At 31.5% G+C, this 22,755-nt stretch overlaps 1 protein-coding gene across 1 annotated transcript; it reads right to left on the bottom strand.

Annotated features, from left to right (window-relative positions):
• Positions 1-1,996: 1,996 nt before the first annotated feature.
• Positions 1,997-4,965, bottom strand: LOC143074842 (uncharacterized). The gene is made up of 4 exons (XM_076250086.1): positions 4,786-4,965; positions 3,148-3,314; positions 2,583-2,687; positions 1,997-2,346 (listed from the first exon to the last, which is right to left on the bottom strand). The coding sequence occupies exons 2-4, from the start codon at positions 3,307-3,309 to the stop codon at positions 2,023-2,025; spliced, it is 591 nt and encodes a 196-aa protein (XP_076106201.1). The 5' UTR covers positions 3,310-3,314; positions 4,786-4,965; the 3' UTR covers positions 1,997-2,022.
• Positions 4,966-22,755: the final 17,790 nt, after the last annotated feature.

Here is a 22,755-nt window from a genome sequence, read left to right on the forward strand (position 1 = left end):
TTGTTCATTATAATTCCAGTCATTAAAATATTAGCCGAATCACCAATGTGATCAATGGTGATGAAAGCAAAATATGTATAGTATAAATAATTCAGATCATGAAACAATACATCGGCGATCGAAGTTATCTATATATGTTTCCTTAACATTTGTTTTAAAAATGTATTGAACAATGACTGGCTTATTAAAGGACTGGTCACTATTTTCCAACCGAAAATAATGGGGGAGGCGAACTTGATATTTGGATGACAGATTGGACACTTATGTTTTGTTTAGTGTTTTTCAGATTTGTATGGTTTTTTTTTGTTTTTTTTTTTTTGTTGTTTTTTTTTTTTTTGGTTTTTTTCGGGGGGGGGGGGGGTATCTTCTCACAGAAACATTTAGAGGTAGATCTAGAATTTCTTCAAACTACACGGGGCACACTATTTGTTGACGTTTCAAATTTTATAAGTCTGACTGTGACAAATTCTATAAGGGGTGGGTGGCCAAATCTTTATAACTATTTTGATCAATAAATTGATGTTCATAAACTCTTAGCAGTTCAGTCGATCCAGCATATTTAAAAGTGAAACGGTAAAAACAGAGACACATTGTGTGTACATATGTCTCTGTTAAAAAGCAATGAGTCTACGGATCCAATAGAAATTAAGTATGACAAGATTGAGTTGTCTTTCTTTTTCCATCGATTTTCAAATCAGCTGAAAACCAGTTCAACTGAAAACCAGCCATGTATATGGTCAAGGACGATTGGAGATGTCAAGAAAAAGGACGCACACAAAGCATGTTTTAAATTACCTTCATGGTCACAAATGGCTTGTACGTTGATGCTGTGGAACCCCTTTCGGTTAGCAAATGCTGGTTCATCAATGCTAGGCCCAGTAATCCGTATGTGAGTACCATCATTGCATCCAACCACGTTTGGAAAAGCAGCCTTTTCATTAAAGCCCTTATCAAGTTCTTCCTCTGATTATCTGGCCACGATATGAAACCATCCTTCATGGCAACTAATGAATCCGTCACACGGTCAATCACCCGAGACACAGTTGTTTTGTCAAATCCCATCGTGTCCCCAACTACTTGCAAGTGTGATCCACTTCCATAAAACCTCAAACAATCATGACCTATTGTTCCACTGAAAGGGCTGTCTCTTTCTTCGTCCCACGTTCCAGATCCCCTCTCATTAAATCTGACAGGTACCCAATGGTCTCTCTGCCAAATTTATATCTCTGCCTTAGCTCCTCATCAGAAAATTCTCTTTCTAGACTGCTAGAAGGTCAAAACCGCGAAAATATCGCTCTCTTCTTACAACAGGTGGTTGAAACAAAATCTTGACAGCCATCTTTGATTGAGGTTAATCAACTGATTAAAATTTAATCACCCTCAATGAGGTCGATTAAATATAACGACACTTTGACAATTTTAAACGACTCGTTAAATTTAACGACAAGTTGAACAACATGATAATGGACTGATTAAATTTAACGCAGTGATTAGTAAAATTTAACGACTCGTTAAATTTAACGACAAGTTGAACAACAGACCCCTGATGTCACATTCTCAAATAGACGTCCAAATCGGACGTCACATTCTCAAATCGACGTCCAATATTTTGATCCTCTAATCGACGTCCAAATATTGCTAAAAAAACAACGACCTACATTTATTGTGGTCTTCTGTATTCAATGTCAAATATCAATATCAATTGCAGTGATAAATAATAAATCACTGCACTAACATTAAATAAGGCCTTTATCTTTCACGTTAAATATTCTTACATTTTCAATATGGCTGTTAATAATGAAGCGGCTTTGAATCAATAACATTACCGTATGGTTTTTATCATTGTTGATGGCCGTATGATTGCCTTTATTTCAACTCTGGTGGATACTTGTCTTATTAAAAATCATACCACATCTTTGTGTTTTATATGAATATAATTTAATCCCTAAAATTGTATCAAAACCTAATTAGATAGCTGGTTATTAATTTTAAAAAAATACATATTTGGCACAGAGAATATGTTTAACAATTGCAAGGTCTAGGCTGGTATCTGTTCAGTTCAAATTTGTATTTGGTGTCATCTTCTATTACCAATAATTTCCCTCTTGACATATTATTGATGATATTTATACATTTTCCTTTTCTCCAGTATCCACTAACAAATACGACTGTTCCCTTGTTCATGGCTGGATTTGTCTTAAACTGTAAAACTTCCCTCACTGTAGGTGTAAATACGTTTTCGCAGTCTCCTTCAAATAACTCTAAGGGATATAATTCTAGCTGTTTTTCCTTAAAATATTCCATTAGTCCCTCGTTTACAAATTGATTTTGTGAAGTACCTGGATTCTAAAAAATACATTATAAGTCTATAAAAGTACATTTGAAATTAAGATTTTATATAGCAATTAATTAGATTGAACGAAAAGTATAACATGTAAATATTAAGAAAAATAGCACTTTTAAGATTAATATGTCGTCACTTAAGATAATATTATCAGTTACATTTTAGAGTTGATTTTTTTAAGTGATATTTTTGCCATTGAAATAATGTAACAAATCAACAATTGTCATCAAAATCTTACGTAGTTTGGGTTAGTTTCATATGTAAGATCTGTACCAAACTGGCGCTCGTATAAAGCTCTGTAATAGTGGCTGGCACTGGCCAATGGATCGCAATCAACAACTTCCTAAAAATAAAAAAAATTGTATAGTCTCAGGGTTTTTTTTTTCTCATTAAATACGAACATTGTTTGAAAAATTTCGGAGGTTTATAAATTTGTTGAATCTTATTTAAATATAATATATATTTATTTTTCACATAAAGTATATATACATGCGATGTTATTATACTTTATTGAGACAGTCACCCATCAACATTAAAAACTTTGAACAGCATGTTTAATTGGTATAAGTTTGAACGATTCTTGAGTGTTGTGTGAAGTACTGATTTGTTATAATTAATTGTTTTTGTTATTAATTTTGAAAGATATATGCATTCATTTTACAAACTTTTCAAATAAAACATTTTTTTTATTTATTTTGTGTTGTTAATTAATTGATGACTAATTTGTATTATGTATATCTATTTGTCTTGCAATTTAGGGTTAACTTTCACAAGTTTTCTTCAGTAAATAAATACACACTTACATCATCACAAATTCTTTCATCAGGATTTTCTTTTACAGAATTTGACAATTTTGAGATTTCTGCTTCTTTATTGACATTTTCAGTGTTGTTATTGTTATTCGTAGAATTAATTTGTCCTCTACTTGTTTCTTCTTCATTCGTGTCTATTTCGAGTATATCCATAGCTTCTGGGTTAAAAAATATTATATGTTATTCAGGTCTCAGACAGGGTATATGCTGTGACATTCCTGGCTTAGAGTTTATATCCGCTGAGCCGAAGGCGAAGGGGATATAAGCCCTAAGACGGGAATGTCACAGTATATACCCTTTCTGAGACCTAAATTACACATATATTACGAATTACCCCTGACTTAATGTTATTTTCTAGTGCAGGTATTTGTTGACAACACATATAATTGAAAAATCCAACCTGATATGTTTGGCATACGTGAAGGATTTTCTAATTTGCTGTGAACATAATTTTATCGTGTATGTAATAATTTTTAATAACACTTTAAAAATTGAATTACAGTATTAAAACTGTAAATTGCGTGATTTTGTATATAACATGTATTATTGACTGAAGCACGTCATTATTTTCCCTCTGTGAGCCTCTGACAGTCTGATAGCTTATGACTACGTCACAATAGTAATCGATATTATGATGGCGTTTTTGAGGTTCCAAATGGGGATAAAAACGTCGTATATACCCCGGCAGTTTCCTAAATATATACTGACATCTCTGTGTTGTTATCCAATCACAAACCTCGACACATTTGTAATCCGTAATAGATTTTTATATTATTCTTTATTATTTAAAGTTTAAAACAGTCCATCTTGGTTTAATGCAATTTATTTATTTTTTAAATTATTATGTACAATAAAACCGGCTCAACAAATATCTAATCTTTTATTGTGTTAAACCCCTTTCCCTAAAAAATATACAAGAAAAAAAATTTAACTTTTAGCAGCAACTATGCACTTAGAGTACACCGAAATAAAGAAAGATCCCTAAACATATAGATGCATAATACTTTATAAAGTTTAAAAACTTAAAAAAAAAAAAAAACATTCATAATTCTACTACAGCCACCATAAGGTACGTCGAAAGGGTATGCATATCAGTATGATATAATTGTACTAGACTGGTGTCCAATTAGAATATCAAGTATGCTACATACATACATATTTAGCAGTGTATAGCTATCAGCTAATCAGACCGTAGTCCCGCGGAGGATAAAATGTGTACATGTACCTCCTTTATTAACGTTTCAAAAATGTCGTAGACTACTATAATATTATAGTATATATTTATTGTTGGCTTTTTAAAGTCCAGTGGCAAATATTTCGTAGATTCTAGGACGATATATAGTCGTCTTAGTGTATTTGTAATGACGATTTTGGGATAATTTTAGCACGCTAGTGTAGTATTTTACAAGTAAATATCAAATATACATGCATCTTTACAGCATGTATATAACTAGAGGATGAACTGTGTGGTTTTTTTGTTGTTATTAACTTGGACTCATAAATCCAAAAGCTTATAGCAAAAAATACATTATTTTACATGCAAAAGTTTAGTACACTGAAAATGTCCTTTTTTGTAAAAAAATATTCTTTTATACTTTAATAAAACAAAAAAATGTACTAAATTTATACCTTCAAATGAAATATTTTCTTCACCAGGATTAACTCCATCATTTATGTGCTCACTAGTGAAACCATCACCGACCTCGGGCTGATAGGTCTCTGTAGATTCTTCTGTACCATGAGGCTCTAAAGCTTTATCCTCTACATCCAAATGTGCTGTGGTTAAAAATAGTCTCTCCTTCTGCGTGAGGATTGTGAATGGAATCTACAAATATTTTGAAATGTATTAAAAATGAGCTGATTGCATGAGATGCAGTAATATCTAGAGTAAATAGTCAAAATACACTGATATGAAAAATTAAATAAGATAATAAATTAAATCAAACATTTACCAATATTTTGCAAATACGGAATTCAAGGTTTCCTTTGTTTTTAATAAAATAGCGTTACATCATAAATTTAGCATATTTATATATATTTTAAATAAATAATATGTTTTCAACGAAACTTACCTGTTCATCTACTGGGGGAGAGAAGTTTGGTCGCTGGAAAAATAACTGATAAGACGTTGCTGGCTTTGTGGCTTTGTGGTTTTGTGGACTCTGTTATTGCAGTTATAGTAAAACTCTGGAAGTTCAGAAGGCCAGTCTTTGTGTACAGACATCTGGATTCTAAAATACTCTGATAACGTTCTGTTAAACCTTTCTACCCGTCACTGGCTTTGGGGATGATAAGGACGCCCATGAATGTGTCGTGTTTTAAAAACATCAATAACATCTGCTAGGTTAGAGTTTGAAAATTCTTTTCCATTATCAGACTGTAAAATTCTTGGTGATCCTAACAGGTAAAGAAATTTTAGAATGAAATCTGCTATTTCTTTAGCAGTTTTGGTTTTTGTTGGTCCTCCAAAGGCAAATCTTGAGTAACAATCAATTATGTTGCATGTATATGTATATCCTTTTACTGCTGGCATCTTTTTTAAATCTACTTGCCAGCGACTGTTAGGATACGTAGCTGGAATTGGTCTGCGTGTTGTAGTAGTTTTTGGTAAATCAATAGCACTAGCACATTGCTGACACTTAATTTCTGATTTGAACAGAATTTTAATGGTTTCTCTGACAACGGGAAATACTGTTGTCCTCAGTGCTTCGTATATAGTGTCTGCTTTTCTGTGGTCCTTTTTATGATTTTCTTTTATCATATTCACCAAATCATTTTTGCTAACACATCTTCTGTGGTGAACATTTAAATCAATAGATTTTCTAAACAGACAATCTGTATTTGGATCATAGAAATATTGACTTAATACCGTTTTTGCTACTCTCTCAGATAATCCAAGTTTTAGTTCTGCAATAATTTTTTCGGACCCCATTTGCTGTTTTGTTCTTTTGCTTTAGCTATTTCCACATAATAAGGCATGTCGGCCCAAAACGTCTCGACGTTCGGATCTTTGCTTATCCCTTTTCTTCTTTTTCTTTCGAAAACATAACCTTCATCAGGTACTGTGTTTTGTTCGATCATTGCTGCCTGAAAGACACTTACTACGTCATCTTATAAAAGTGTGACGTCATTGCTGCCAGTTCATAAAACGGACGTCGATTAGAGAAGCTGAAAATTGGACGTCGATTAGTGAAGCCAAAAATTAGACGTCGATTACAGAGGCATAACATTGGCCGTCGATTTGGAGTCCTGTTTTATTGTGACGTAAGAATTGGACGTCCATTTGAGGAACGGACGTCGATTAGAGACCGAACGTCGATCTGAGTCTTACAAAAATAAATGCAGTCGTTATAAAAAAAATACGTTAAGAAATTAAAGTGTTTGTAAAGTATATAATTCGAAATGTCAAAATAAAGGTCACCGTGGTACCTAACTTTAGTTTGTAAATCACCGCATTGTAATTTTGCATCTGGGGTCAGTTTCACAACAAATCTAAAAGCTGGTCGTAAGTCATGAATAGTTCAGTTTACTTACGATTGATCTTGTCTTAAGTTTTTTTTCTTCATGAAACCGACATCTGTACATGCTGTATCTGAAGTTTGGTAAACCTAAGTTTTGCAGCTATATATGTCGCGGGCAGGATTCTATTATGATTGGATCAATGTCACAGTGACTTGATTCTAGTTTATGACCATCACCTTTCATATGATATACATGCAAACTAAGTTTGGAAAACCCAGTTTCAACGGTTCAAAAGACATGGACCGGACACAAACCAGACAAGGACGAATCAAACAATGTTTGAAAACTTTACAGCTCAAATGTCAATGTCAATGTCAAAATGAACTGATTTAATTTAGGAAGAACCACGTGCCATCCCAAAATACATCTCTAAAATCAGTGTGTTTAATATCAGTTCTATAGTTCAAAAGCAATGCATTTTCTATTTAAAATCATTGGGTTTTGGATGAACTGTATATCTGTATACATGTATAGTATAAGTTACCTGGTTTAATTCGACACGGGCCGCAAACAAGTGGGGACTGACGGACGGACAGACTTAAAATGTGATTCATATATCCTCTTTAACTTTGCTTGTGGTTGTATTATACATGTAAGATGGTGATTTCCGATCTTGTCACGGTTTGTAGGCTATTAACAAATAGGAGACTATTGTCACTGTTGATGTGACAAAGACGTCTACTTTTGACTTTCTTTATTGCGTTGTTTTCTCTCCCCTTTACTCGTCCAACTTACAAATATTTCATCATATGTTTTTTATTTTGCATGACACACCATCACTTATAGTAAATATTAACACAGTTAAGGTCAAATATTTGTTATTATACGACTATTTTGCAGAAAGTACCGTTTTATCTATAGCAGAGTAAAAACGTCAAAATGACGCCAATTATCACCAAACCATGAACGATATGCAACAAAGTATCAGAGAGACGTTACCATAGTATGTGTAAAGTAAAATTTTAATTAACTATATTACCAGCTGCTTTGAATAAGTCAATAATATTACAAAAGTGTTATTCTTTCAATTTTTTTATGAATGATCTTTGACCCCAATTAAAAAGAAATTGCACCATATTTCACTTTTACGACCGGGAAAATGGAATCTACACATGTTTTCCTTTCGAATCATATATAATATAGCTGTGTGTTAGTTAGGTTCATTAAAATATTTTTAGGTCTGAATGTCGCCTATTTGTAAGAAAGTAGTGAAACGAAGGAAAACAAAAAGAGAAAATCACGTCATCTTTCAAGTTCGAAAAGAAAAAAAGTAATATGTGATATGTAACTTTAAAATTATGATATGTATGTTACAATAAATAGGTTAAATAAGGAATTACACGTAATTACTAAACAATTCAGTAAATACCAATTACTAGTCAATTTAGTTATTACATGTATTTACTTATTGTTTCAGTGATAACAGGTAGTCATTGATTTCTTTAGTCATTTTTACAGCTATTTATTTATTTGATATTTTGTTTTAAATTTGAGACATAATTCAAGATACTAAATTTATAAGATAAAATAACAAAGTAACGGGGTAGGGATTGTTGGGATCATTATTTAAGGGTTAGGGAATCACATATATTTCAAAACTACATGTTACTTAGTTATGTTTGTAAACTTAAACTGGAAGATGGTTGTTTTATAATTTTTGAAACTCGCTAAAAATCATTTGAAATAAAATTAACGGTACCAATTTTCTTGCACCAGATGCTCATTTTGAAACATGCATGACAATGCTATAAATCCAAATATGATACATTTTGTTAGAAGTTTATAGTCAGCTTCGTCAGTTCCTGTTGTTGATAGACATTCAATTATGCCAAATTTGTTCAAATGATCTTGATAATTCATAATAAAATTAGAATCTCCATTAGCATGATTAGGCATACTTTGCATATCAATCAGATCAATCTGACATATGAAATGATTAATTTCTTTTGACAAATTAGGTGTGTCAGACTTTTGCAATGAAGCTGATATTCTTCATAAATAGAATTATTCAAACGGATAGTGTTAAGGTAGCACAATACAAAGATTTTTCATCCCCAATCAGACATCTTTAAACTGATGTAATTCTACTCATCTTTTTTTAAATTTTATAAATAAGGTTCCAAAAGAAAGAAGAAGGATTAATCTTTCAAATTGTGATAATTCCATTATGACATAATTATTACATAATTAATTGTTTTTTAATAAGTTGCCATTCTGTGATGTCCATACTTGAATGAATTTAGCTTTTTTGTTCTTCATAGCATCCTAAAACTTTTTATAGATACTTGCACAACACAGTTTGACCTCCAAAACTTAGTCTCAGATTTTTGCTATTGTATTTTATTCTCTCATAAATCTTCAATGAAGTATGCAACATCAATTCATTAGAGACCACTAAGTTCAGTTGGGTATAAAATTTGTTCTATTGATGTTTTTGGAAATCTGAGACACAGTTTCGGAGGTCAAGCTGTGTTGTACAAGAATCTATAAAATATTGAATGCTATGAAAAACAAAGACGCTAAATTCATTCAAGTGTGGACATCACAATATAGGTTGCATTTCTGTAAATATTGACAATGCAATTTCCCATAGGAACTCCTTTTACGGCTAAAACTGTACCACTTTCACTATGAAGTTTTGAAAAAAATCTTATCCTAGAATTGAAAATTCATATGCACCACAATTTTTTTCAAAGGTCAAAATATAGGGCTGTGCGGCATATTTTCAACGTTTATATGCCCTGAACTTCTCAGAGTTTAAACTTACACTAATTTTCTTAACTACCCCTACCTCGAATGAATGGTTACCACAGATTTCAATGTAAACAATATGCACGTGTTTATTTACTGGTAACATTCCCAAGTTCTGTCTCTGCGATATGGAACACAGAGAGCATAACTGGAAACCAGTATGTAAACAAAATTAATTTTCTATGAATATTCAATTACTCCCCAAAAGAGGCGTGTTTTGAAAAACAGCTGTATTTACAAAGTGCAACCTATATCGACTAATTACATAATAATTAATTAATTGTGTAATAATTATGTCATAATGAAATTATTACAATTTGAAAGATTAATCTTTCTTCTTTCTTTTGGTACCTCATTTATAAAATATAATGAAGGATGAAATGAATTACATCAGTTTAAAGTTGTCTGATTGGGAGTGAAAAAATCTTTGTATTGTGCTACCTTAAGAGTCACTTTTTCATATTTTTGATGACTTTCTCTAGACCTCAAAACTTAAGCTTATATACTTGCAACAAAATTTAGTTATACAAGCCATACATCAGTTATCCCACTCTGTTGTAGCAAATATGAAAACACATTAAGAATTAAAATACACGTTCATCGATTTGACTCATGTTTGATTTAAAAAATTCAACACCAAACAAACTTATTTATATATATGTTTATGAGTGCAAAAGGAATAACAGGAATTATTGACAACATCCTGGCTAGAAAATGCATGGAAATGGAAATGGGACAAATGCGTTTTACCAATTTGTTGCCCAGTGAGAGTGGCTAACTTTAAGTAAGTGAGTTAACGTAATAGCCATCCTCTATGGTACATCGGATTCGAATTTCACAAATGCATAAAATGTTTAATACTACCGTAAATGGTAGTGTATTTAGATATGACTTTGTATTTTTAAACAAGTTTTATTTTTTGGGTTAACGCGCGTTTTTACATAGTTTCCTGTTTCCATTTCTACACTCAATTGTCCTGCTTAAACTAGCTAGCAAGGGGAAATATTACTAGTATGGTAAATCATGCAATTTATGCCTTTTGCCTTGCCTGGTATAGGCTAGGGAAAATATTTTTTTTAAAAAAGAGTATTTTACCTACCTATTGTAATGTACCACGACACCGGAAACAATGTATTCTTTTGTCTTTTGGTTTATTTTTTAGGAGGATTTGATATATTCTAAATATACATACATTGAGTACTCATGTATTCATTATTTTAAAGCAGGGGTATTGAAATCATTTTTATGGAGATATGCTAAACTGGATAAAAGATTTAACATAAGACGAAGCCAGAAATAGTCACAGAGTTAAGTTAAGCAGAAAACAAAAGGAACGCTCTTGTGAATAAAAACATAGCTAAATAACAGAAATCATTAATGACTTTATACAGAGGTTGGATATTACAACATAAACTGTAATGGTTTTATACAAATGGAATAATGAATTATCATGAATAGACTTTTGATTCTTGATCTGATTAAGTAACGTACAGATACAAAGAAAAAACTGTTAATACTGTGCCAGTTGTCTCGCTTATGATACATTATATTTAATCATACCTTTGTATTTACAATACTTAAGAAAATAGGTTACATGGATCATGTGGATATATTGATTGAATTCATTCAAATATGGATAAAATACAATTCCTGAAGAAAGATTGATTGGTTCATGGTGACGGAAACGTCCATTAGCAAATATTTTTCATGCATGTTTAGAAAGATGGCGAGAAAGTAGCAAAATACCAAATTTTCGAGTAGTATATGTAAGACACAACATAGTATACTTTAAACAGGCAAATTTTCACGGTAGTTTTATTTTCGTTATTTTCCCGGTAAGAATTTAAACGCGAATTAAAACGACCACGAAAAATTAAACTCTTGTACATATGCGTATATGATTAGTATATGTAAATAGGACCACTTTAGACGACGGATCTATAATACCTAACATCGTAACTATTTTTAAATGAAACTAACTCATAGTTATACTCAAGTTCATCTTATCAAAATGGAAGACTTCTTAGGCAGATGAACATTACGGATAATATTAGTTATATAGTATACAAGTGACCTAATACGGAATATATGGGGTCAATAAATTCCATATGGGGTGTGACCCCATATATACCGCATTACGTCACTAGTACACTATCATGACTATGTAACGAATTTATCTTACCGAATATTTTAATGTGTAAAATTTAGACTTGTGATCTATCAAAATGAGCAAGCCAGTCTTCAATAATGTTAGCATTAAGAAACTAATTCCATTGATCCTACAAGAACATTAGCCATTGTTATGTTTAAATGTGTTCATTTCAATCTTAATCATCAATTTCTAGGTCTGTTAAAACCTTAAAGACTTTTTCTCAGTTCGGTTCTGTTTTTTTCAAAGGGACGTAACACCACTAGTAACCGAGTATGAAATAAGCCGCGCCTCCCTATTACCTATTATTGAATATAAAGGAACGTAACTCCACTACTAACCGTGTATGAAATAGGTCCCGCCTCCCTACTAACCTAATATCAAATATACATGGTCTTCACGCGGACGCTTTTAACCAATCACATTCCTAGAAATGTATTGGTAAGATAATAATATGTAAATGACAACTATTAAACATTTTTAAAAGGACTACCTTTTTGAATCTTCTACACAGATTAACCAGACCAAAAAGACTGTTAATTAGCATGAATCCTTACAGCATTTTATTTTAATTTACTCTTAATGAGGTCTTTCTATCTGTTATTGTGTGTGTTTGTTTACAAGCAAACATGACAAAAAGTTTAATCTGCTTTAACATTAATTAACCGACAACAAAAGATACACGTTAAGCTGTTCAAATATTTATATAGGTCACAGGAAAGAATTTGAATATTGTTAATAAAACACGATGTCCTATCATTTCCTTTGATTTGGGGTGGGCATTGTTCTTGTTATTGTTGTAAAAACGTAATCCCGATAGAGAGTTAACACTGATACAAAAACACACATACAATTAAGGACTCCAATCTGCAAGTTATGAAACGATGATTTCTTTTATGTCACCAATATATATCTTTTCATAAAAATATGTGTTTTCTATTTTATGAATACACATTTTCATTTTATTTATGTATAGTTTGCATTTGAATACATATTTTGTTCTTATGAATACGTATTTAGTTATCATAAATCATCATTTATTTTTATAAACATTAATTAAAACTTAATGAACAAATATTTCCTTTTATAAACACATGCATGGAACATATTAGGTTTTATGTATATATATTTCCTTTATGAACATCTATTTTGATTGTCTTTCATATATATTTTGTTTTTATGCAAATATATTTAATCTTTATGAACAATTATTTGCTTTAATGAACATATCTTTAATCTTTATGAACAATTATTTGCTTTTATGAACATATGTTTAATCTTTATGAACAATTCTTGATTTTTATGAACAATTATTTATATTTATGATCATTGCAACGTTATGACACGCCATTCTATTTCTAGAATTGTATCAAGCTGTTTTTTACACAGCAAAAGAAGTATGTCATATTATAAACGAGTACTGACTTGTTGGTTGAAAATATATCAAATGTCCATATTTACATTTACAATTCTGGGTCTGTTTGTGATGTCCTATTAGCGCGATGGAAAATACAGCATTGCCATATAATCATTTTTTTCATTTATGTTTTTTTTTCACCAAGGTAAAATTCTATTAATTCATATGTTTTATAACCAAACTAGCAAGCCTGTCTGTCATTTCTATTGTAAATTCAATCGATATGATGTTGGGAATGAAATAAGATGACATGTTGCAACATGTACTTTGAAATAGACATCATAAAGACATAAAAATAACTGTGTATACACAAAATGATAGTTCAAATCACTTTTAAGGACGGAAATTGTGTAAATTTGTTTTATTTTTATCAGTTCACAGTAACATAAAGCATGAAGAGTGTTAATGTGGCCAAATAAAAAGTGGAAAATGTCTGCAAAAAGGTTGAAAATGGTTCAAACCTCAATCTTATGGAATGAGCATAATCTTAATCATGTTATTGCAAAAAGAAACAGTAAAGAAAATTATCAAAATTTTCATTTACAAATTTCAAAATAAAGACACACCTCATCATGTATAGATTGGCATATATTGTTAGTGTAAAGACAATATGAGATGACATTATTTGATATATAATTTTTTTTTTATTAATCAGTACGACAACGATTTGTAATAACATGAATAATTATTCATCTCAAATTCACATGACCAAACGTCGAAGATAAAGTCTATGGCGTCTACAAAGCCTTAAGAAATAAAAATTCTTTTTCTATTGATCATTCTAAGTTTGCATGCATTTTAAATAAACACAAAGTACTAAAAGCTTATGAAAACGCGTCTCTCTAGCTGCAGTTTTAGGATTACTACAAATTAACCCAACTAGAACCCCAATGTTGTAAACAAGTTTAACTATTTAAGGGCATCTGAGTTCATCCCTAGAATTTGGTAAGGTTCAATTTGCTAACACTTCATTTTTTCTTTTTTTTTTTGTCTCCCTGTATCTTTTTTTATTTCATGTAATTTTTGGTTTTCTATCGACTAATGCTGATTGCCTCGCTTGCATTGTAAGTAAACTGCCACACCCCTATAATGTCTATTCAAATGTGATTTAAAATGATTTTGCAGATAATATTTTAACAGCTTATAAATTTTAATTACTTACCTAAAGATATAAAAATAACTTCTAACATACAAATAGATAACAACATTTTAACCTGTACGAACATGATATGAATTGTGTATTTTAATTGATATTTACTAAGGACACTTAAATATGTCCGTTACATGAGTCATGAGACTGTCTATGCGAGAAATAAAACATAGAAAAAAAAGGCAAATTATACCAGATGGTATGTTCAAATTGATAGCTCGACAGGTTCGATGCCATTACATATTACCTAAGTTGATCAAAAGACAAATGACAAATGTTGGGTCCTCTATGCTCTTCAACTTTGCACTTGTTTGGCTTTATAACTGTTTTGATCTGAGCGTCACTGATGAGACTTATGTAGACGAAACTCGCGTCTGGCGTACTAAATTATAATCCTGGTACTTTTGAATATATTCACACCACTGGGTCGATGCCACTGCTGGTAGACGTTTCGTCCACGAGGGTATCACCAGCCCAGTAGTCAGCATTTCGGTGTTGACATGAACATCAATTATATGGTAATTTTTATAAATTTCCTGTTACAAAACTTTGAATTTTACCAAAAACTAAGGATATTCTTATCCCAGGAAGAGATTACCTTAGCCGTATTTGACACAACTTTTTGGAATTTTGGGTCCTTTATTTTCTTAAACATTGTACTTCTTTGGCTTTATAACTATTTTGATATGTGCGTTACTGGTGAGTCTTATGTAGACGAAACGCGCGTCTGGCGTGTTAAATTATTATCCCGGTACCTTTGATAACTATATACAAAACAAAACATTAAAAACAACTGATCAAAAGAAGACACATTAGGTCAGAAAAAGTAAGCAAATCATACCCAGATTTGCACCAGTCGTGGTAGCAATACACGGCTAGACAAAACACCTTGATATTGACACTTGTAATGTTTTATAACCTTCTTTAATATGTTTCTTTTATTTTCTAAAAAAAATTCAACTAACTGTTTATGTCATATATTTTTACAAACATGCATCATCTTCCATAGTTATTTAACAGTAATAAGATCTCTATTTGGTGCAACAATGACAACAAAATAACAGCATTTATTAAATACAGAACATTGTATATAGAGGTGTAAAAATATCCGAAAATTCCAAAATGTTTGGTCCTAAGTAGAGTTTAACGGTGACCTATAGTTATTAATGTCTGTGTCATTTTGGTCTTTTGTGGATAGTTGTCCCATTGGCAATAATACCACATCTTCTTTTTTATATTTAAATCCATAAATATATACCTTTTCTGCAACTAATGACTTTTATCTCTCTATAGGTCAAATAAAACTCATATGCATTTCACCTAATTTTACCTTAAAATTGAATTGAAAAGATCGAGCATAAAATATTTGTTGGAAAACACTATAAATATTTTTGGACCTACAGCTTTGACTATACCAACTATCAAAGAGAAAGTTGCATATAAAAGAGGGCCAAAAGATACCAGAGGGATATTAAAACTCATGGACCGAAAAATAAAACTGACAACGCCATGATTAAATAGAAAAAAATACAAACAGACAAATAATAGTACATAAGACACAACATACAAAACTAAAGACTTGAGGTGATCGGGTGCTCCGGAAGGTTAAGCAGATCCTACTCCATAAAAAGTTCAAAAACTGTTTGTAATGTTGATATATACATGTACCAACTTCAAAGACTACATTATTATTCAGATTTTAAAAACAATATTGCACATTCATACTGTAATGCTTCACCGCCTAAACCCTAAATTTGTATTGCCACATAAGTATAAACCCGAGGATTAATCTGGACCATCTGAGTTCACCCCTCCAATTTTGTAACGGGGCATATTGCTGTGCCCTTTTTAGACATTTTTACCTGTTATGTCTGTTTGTTTCGTTTACACATCATTATCAATATAACGGAGTTTTATGTGCAGTCAAACAAATGAGAGGTTTAACTACCTATAAAACCAGGTTCAATCAACCATTTTCTACATCATGAATATCACAGTTGTTATCCATATGTCTGATGTGTTTAAGTTCTTAATTTTGCCATTTGCTGATGGGCTTTCAGTTTAAAACTTTCCTCGGAGTTCAGTATTTTCGATATTTTATTTTTGGTTTATTTATGTCATTTTGATCAGTCCCTTCTGCTTTCTGCTACCATGGACTCATACCATGATTGCTTTAGAAAATAAGCTTTACTGTGATATCATTTCAGCATTTTTATGATGTATTTGGTAGCCTTAGTTTGTATGCTTATTTTTTGTGAACTACTATCATGCCTATCACCGATTTTAAAAATATTTAAGTAAGTTAGTGGAACCCTAAAGATCCTTCTCCGTCGAGTGAATCAATATGATGTATTAGTTTTAACTGATAAAAAGTTCAAAACACTTTCAACTTAAATCTATAAATAGCTTAAAACGTACATAACGCTACATCTATTGGAGTACATGTATATGAAAGGATGGAAATTGTGTATTTTCAAGGGTTTTTTTTTCCAGGTAATAGAAACATAAAACTTTATCAATATGATGACTTGAATGCAGTAAATATGTTTGGTTCATTTATATGTTTACTGAGTAAGATTTAACGTTCATTTTCTCTAAACGATTTAACGTTTTATTTTTAGTCCATCTAGAGCCCGCCTCCGGGGGAGGAATGTTCTCCCTGTGTTAATGACTCAATAGTTGCCTTGACTGTTTTCTACTATTTGGTTGGGTTGTTGCCTCATTGCCCTTTTCCATTCTCAATTTCATATTTTACAGAGTGTATATTTAGTTCTGTGTGTAGACAATTGAGTGCCTCAGGGTGCATGAGGTGTATGAATTTAAACTTTACAAGATAATTAAGTGTTTGTCAGGACGAGAATTCTATATGTTGATTAATTTAGAAATATTTATCTTAAACTCATATTTCAGCTTCATAATTCCGTCAAACGTCAGGCGCTACCATGATAAACAATGTCGTTTGGTTTTGGTCCTCTGATTTTGTAGTTGACGTATTGTTTCGGGAACTTGATTGCGTATAGCCCTTGACATCCCTAGTCTAACAGTCTTATGTTTTTACTTCATGCAATTTCTGTGTTTTGTTCATTTTCAAGACGTTAATCTTTTAAACTGACTATATTTTCGAAAAATGACACCTGTAACATACTTAAACTTTAAGTTTCCTATAATTCCAAATATATACTGGCTTCCGAAGATGCTGGACACACCTCGCAAATAAATATTTATTTCGTCTTCATGTCACCTCAACTACTAAACTGTCTCCTCTACTTATTTTTTTCTCTTGGTACAATAAAAAAAACTGGTTATAAGTTGTTTAATTGAAGCAATGAAAATTGAAAAAATATTTTTTTTAACTTTTCTACCCCATATTTTAGATTGCCTCAAAGTCTCATTACAAAAAAAAGACAAAATAGACATTACCCAAAGGAACTTGCTTTAACTTCATTTGACGTAAACAGCAGTAGTTGTCCTTTTGAATTTTGAATTTTGAATTTTTTGAAATACTAAGGCTTTTCTACCTCAGGCATAGATTACCTTAGCTGTATTTGGCAACACTTTGAGGAATTTAAGATCTCAATGCTCTTCAACTTCATACTTTATTTGGTTTTTTTAAACTTTTTTGGATTCGAACGTCACTGATGAGTCTTTTGTAGACGAGACGCGCGTCTGGCCTATATATAAAATTTAGTCCTGGTATCTATGGTGAGTTTAGTTACTAGATTTAGACATTTCATTTTCTAAAAGTAAACTCTTTACTAAAACCTACGACAAGAGAGACGATTGTTCATTCCCTATTGCTAACTTTCCTTTAATTAGACGACAAAATTCCTTAGGCTCAATCATACGGTGTTTATATATCCCAATTCTTTCATTATGTCCGTGTGTGTAGTGTTGTCATAGATTCACGATTGTAATCAATGCATCTCTTGTGTATTTTTAAGTAAGGGACTTCGTTACCATAAATTACTTAAAACGGTTGATAAAATTTTTAATAGATACAAAATATTTAATCAGTTAATTTGACTGTACCTGTAGAAAACTTACTAAAACGGTATTTCACATTCAAAATTTTACAGATATGCTAAATGTTATAATTAGATCCTTGAATATATTTGATCTTTTGGATAGAGATGAGATGTTTCTGCTACATTAATGACATCCATTGTGCTATTCGTTAGTAGAAATAAGATAAGAAATGGCATAACTAACAATAATTGTATTTCTCATATAATTTTATATGTTCCTTTAATGTCGAGTCAAAGCTGAATAAGGCTAACCTTTATATGTTTTAAACTTACGATCTTGACGGGGCTTCAATATATAAATAGACCTCCTACAGTGATTACTAGATAATCAACACTCCGAATGTTATTAAGAGATAGTATCATCAAGGTGCGAATGATAACTGAAGTTCGGCCTTATTTCCTGTGCACTCCGGTTCTATCACTTAAACAGAAAACGATACCGAAACCGAAACAAATTATAGTGGAAGGAGTTGAAATTCCCTTTTGTAAATGTGAGAGGTTTTAATTTTTAATGAAACTAACCCAAACATCCATTTATAATTTTCTGAAACTAACATTTTCACATCAGCTTCTACACATTCCCCATAAAACAAAATCCATATACATATATGTAGATAGTACACATAATCATTTCAACCTTTACTGCATACACTTATCAAGTAGTATATAACTAGATATGCCAGTATAACTTTATTTATGATGCACATAAATCATGAAGAATGTTTCACAAGCGACAATGATAGCCAGTTGCAGTCCTGTGTTTTCACTTTAACAGATCCGTTAATAAAACTTCCAAAATCAGGATAATCAACACCTTTGGGTGTTAATAAAACTGCAAAACACATATAATGCCACAGTTTGTAAGATAGACAAATTACATGTTCTAAGATTTTCAACGGTTCCAGAATTTTCGAAATAGTATAAATAAAGAATACCACTTGCCCTTGCACGGAAAATATTTCTCGTCATAGAGAGTTTCCTACAATTTTTTTTTTTTTGCTATTTCTACCGCAAAAGCCAATACTTATTTATCACTATTTCAATTTTATTTTGCGATTAATAGTTCAGTAGCAAACACATTTACTTCGACTTATTATCTTGGGTGTAAAATCTATGTGGCGCTAGTCATCTGTAATTACTTCATTTTATCCTAATGGGATTTTTGTGTTGATCGATCCGTATCACATCTATACAGTGTAAATATTTCTTATAGTAAACAATCAGCTAGAAATAGTGTGTTTGCAAGCAAACGAAAACTCGTGAGGTATTGGCAATGTCTCCTGTGGAAGCTGTATTGGAGATTTACAGTAATGTAAATCACTGGCTAACACAATTCACTCCCCATGTGTCATAAATGCGATCAGTGACTTAAAATTATGACCCATTTGTTGACTGCTGTGTCAATAAAATTGAGAATGGAAAGGGGAAATGATTCAGAGAGACAAAAACGTTAACTGAACCAAAGAGCAGAAAACAATTAATGGCAAAATAGTTTTTTTATACCTAACTTTTTTATTACGTGTTCCGTAAAAAAACTAATTTCATTAATTTAAACGGCTGTTTATATTCTTAACATATTTTACTGATTATGCTCAAAGGTATCAAAAATATTACAGTACTTTTAGCGCTGGCGACAAAGTCACAGATGACAATATTCAAAGCAATAAAAGAACATCAAAACAGAACAACAGAAACACTTAACTACAACAAAAACAAACGTCATAATACATAGAAAGGACTTTTTGATAATAACTGGCATATTCCTGACTTGGAACAGGACATTTTAAGAAAAAAATGTGGGTAAATCCTGGTGATATGGCTAGCAAAACTTCCAGCATATATGGCAATAATATGATACTGGGAAAGTACTTTAATTCGTGGGTATCAATTTTCATGGTTTGAGCAACATTTACATGTAGGTGGGTTTTTAAATTCGTGGTGTAAGTTATCTATGAAACAAAAATTTGAAAAAATAAAGCCATTAGAAACGAAAGGTACATATTGTCTGGATTGAAGGAAAGGCAAGGTAAGCATTGACTTGTCTAAATTGTTGTGACCACACTAATTAACCCGGGATAGAGTGATCAACAGATTAAAGATCATTAAAGGTGTTGATTAGGTCATAAACATGTCAGCTAAAGAAAACAATTACATAAACGTTTCTTGAATTGTAAAATGTTTTTTGTCAGAAGCCAGCCCAGCATGAAATTAATATTTTCTGTTTGTACGAGAATTATGAGGATATAAAATTAACACTTTATCATAGCATATCAATACCGGAAATCTGTCTTTCATCGATCAGAATATTGTTTTCTTCGATTTAAAAGATCAAAAATTGTACAGTTACGGTTTTAAAGATTAAATGGATCTAATCCTGCCTGCAGTTGTAGTTCATAGTGCATTTGCCCTGTGACAACTATAATTTGGCGATGTTCAATATGTTCTCTAGATCATTTCAGAAGTCAAACTTACATGGGGATATTTCTATGTCTTGATTTTGACAACGGCTGTTTTATTTCTTTGGACACTTAAATTCGTGGATAAAGTCATCCATGAAAACCACGAAAATTGGTTCCCCACGAACAAAAGTACTTTCATAGAATATGGTAATACCATACAAAGGAGCAGAGGGTATATAACTGCTTAGAAATGGGAAATTGATAATCAGGAAGTTCAAATCATTCCGTTTGTCATATATTTTATTGCGTAGCCATCCATCTTTGTCAATAATTAGGAAAAGGTCAAGGTATGAATCAGCTTTTCTTGTATCAGTAGTATTAATAATTTCAAGTTCACTGGAAAAGATGAGATGTAATGCTGATTTGAATATAGGTATTTGGTGATAAGACATCATCAATATATCTGATGTTGCATTTTCTTTTTGTCTTTAAGAAGGTTCTGAATTATCATGATTTCTGCTTCAAACGATTACAACAACAAAAATTGACCATAAGTGGTTCATAATTAGCACCCATTAAAATACCGACTGTCTGTTGAAATATCAATCAACCAAACTCAACAAATATATTGTCCATTCAAAAGTCAAGCATGTTATAATATAGTCTTGAGTTTAGTTTCTGCCTGCATCAGTGTGGTTCGTAACAAAATAAGAATTATCATAAACAAATCAAAAACAAATATATAAAGGATTTCCATTTTTTCAAGCTTTGTTCAATGAGATGGTGGAGTCAATCCTTCAATTGAGCATGGGGAATAGTTGTGTTACATGTGTTAAGCGAAGAATAATCGAACGTATTGCAATGATGTAACATTGCCGAGATTGAAATCTAAGTTTTAGCAGTCTATCTTTTGATTTATTGATAATCCTTAACTGTTTAACATCACTTAGTATCTTAATCTATTGTAATAAAAATTCATAATATCTACTAAAATTTGCAGATTTAGCTAACAAAGTCCGTATATTTAAATAAAGTAACATTCGTTTATACTGGAAAATTGTGTTAACGTTAAATAATCTACAATTAAAAATTGCTTGCTAGTCCCTCTCTGTGATTAGTGTTACATAACTCTGATTAATTTCCCAATCATTATATCATTAAGGGGAGATAAATAATTCGGTTTTCATTTATAGTCTTTTTCAAAAAAGTAAAAAATGTTTTATGTATGTTCCAATATAATTCTTCACTAAAGCATTTGGCATAAGTTTGAATAAAGTGGTGGCTATGGTGCTCTGTTTTTGTGTTTGTGTTAATGGTGTTACACATCTTTCATATAATTGTCTTAAGGGATCGAGTATACAGGTTAAATAAGTTTTCAGAACTTCTGGCAATACGCAATACACCATAATAAAGCAACAAATGCTTTAACAAGTAGTAGGATAAATGTTGTTGCAGGTTAGATGATGTGGACACAATTTATTTAATAATGTATCCATGACATATAAATGACTACATCTGTCTATAACACGTGTTTTGATCACCTGAATGTTTAATCTCATATTATATTTAGACAGCATTCTGTTCTGTCTGATGCATTGCACTCACCAAGTATTTTTCAGTATAATGTCTCGCTTTACACACAGTTTTATGAGAAAGTTTTTTATTTTTATTCTTTTTGTGAGGAAGTCTTGCATGTCAGTGATGTAAATTATTGTCAGTAACTGAATAGTATTTAAAAAGGATAAAGGGTTCTTTATATATACATTGGCATGTATCATTTTAAACGTTTCAAAATTATGACATTATATTCATACATCAATGTCTTTCACTACTGGACGAAAAAGCAACTGTCCATACCAGTAACAGTCGTTATACGACTGTCTTAGTCTGTAAAAGACAAGTAATGACTGTCAAATTTGTCATATTTCGTTGCAACAGTTCATTTATGTCTGTCCCAACTTTTCTACGGGTTGTGAAAGTCAAAAAATGCTACCATCAGTCATTTCAGAACTGTTGCAGTGGTTTACGGTGTTGTCACAGTCAAAATCTATTTATTACAGTCTTTCTAATAGTTGTGGCAGTTGCATAATGTCCCTTCCAACCTTTTAATAGTTTGGACAGTTAAAATTTGTTTGTGTCAACTTTTTAGACGTTGATGCAGTCAAAAAATGTTTGTCACAACGTTT

The sequence above is a fragment of the Mytilus galloprovincialis genome, chromosome 5 (genome assembly GCF_965363235.1).
Source record: "Mytilus galloprovincialis chromosome 5, xbMytGall1.hap1.1, whole genome shotgun sequence".
NCBI lineage: Eukaryota > Metazoa > Mollusca > Bivalvia > Mytilida > Mytilidae > Mytilus > Mytilus galloprovincialis.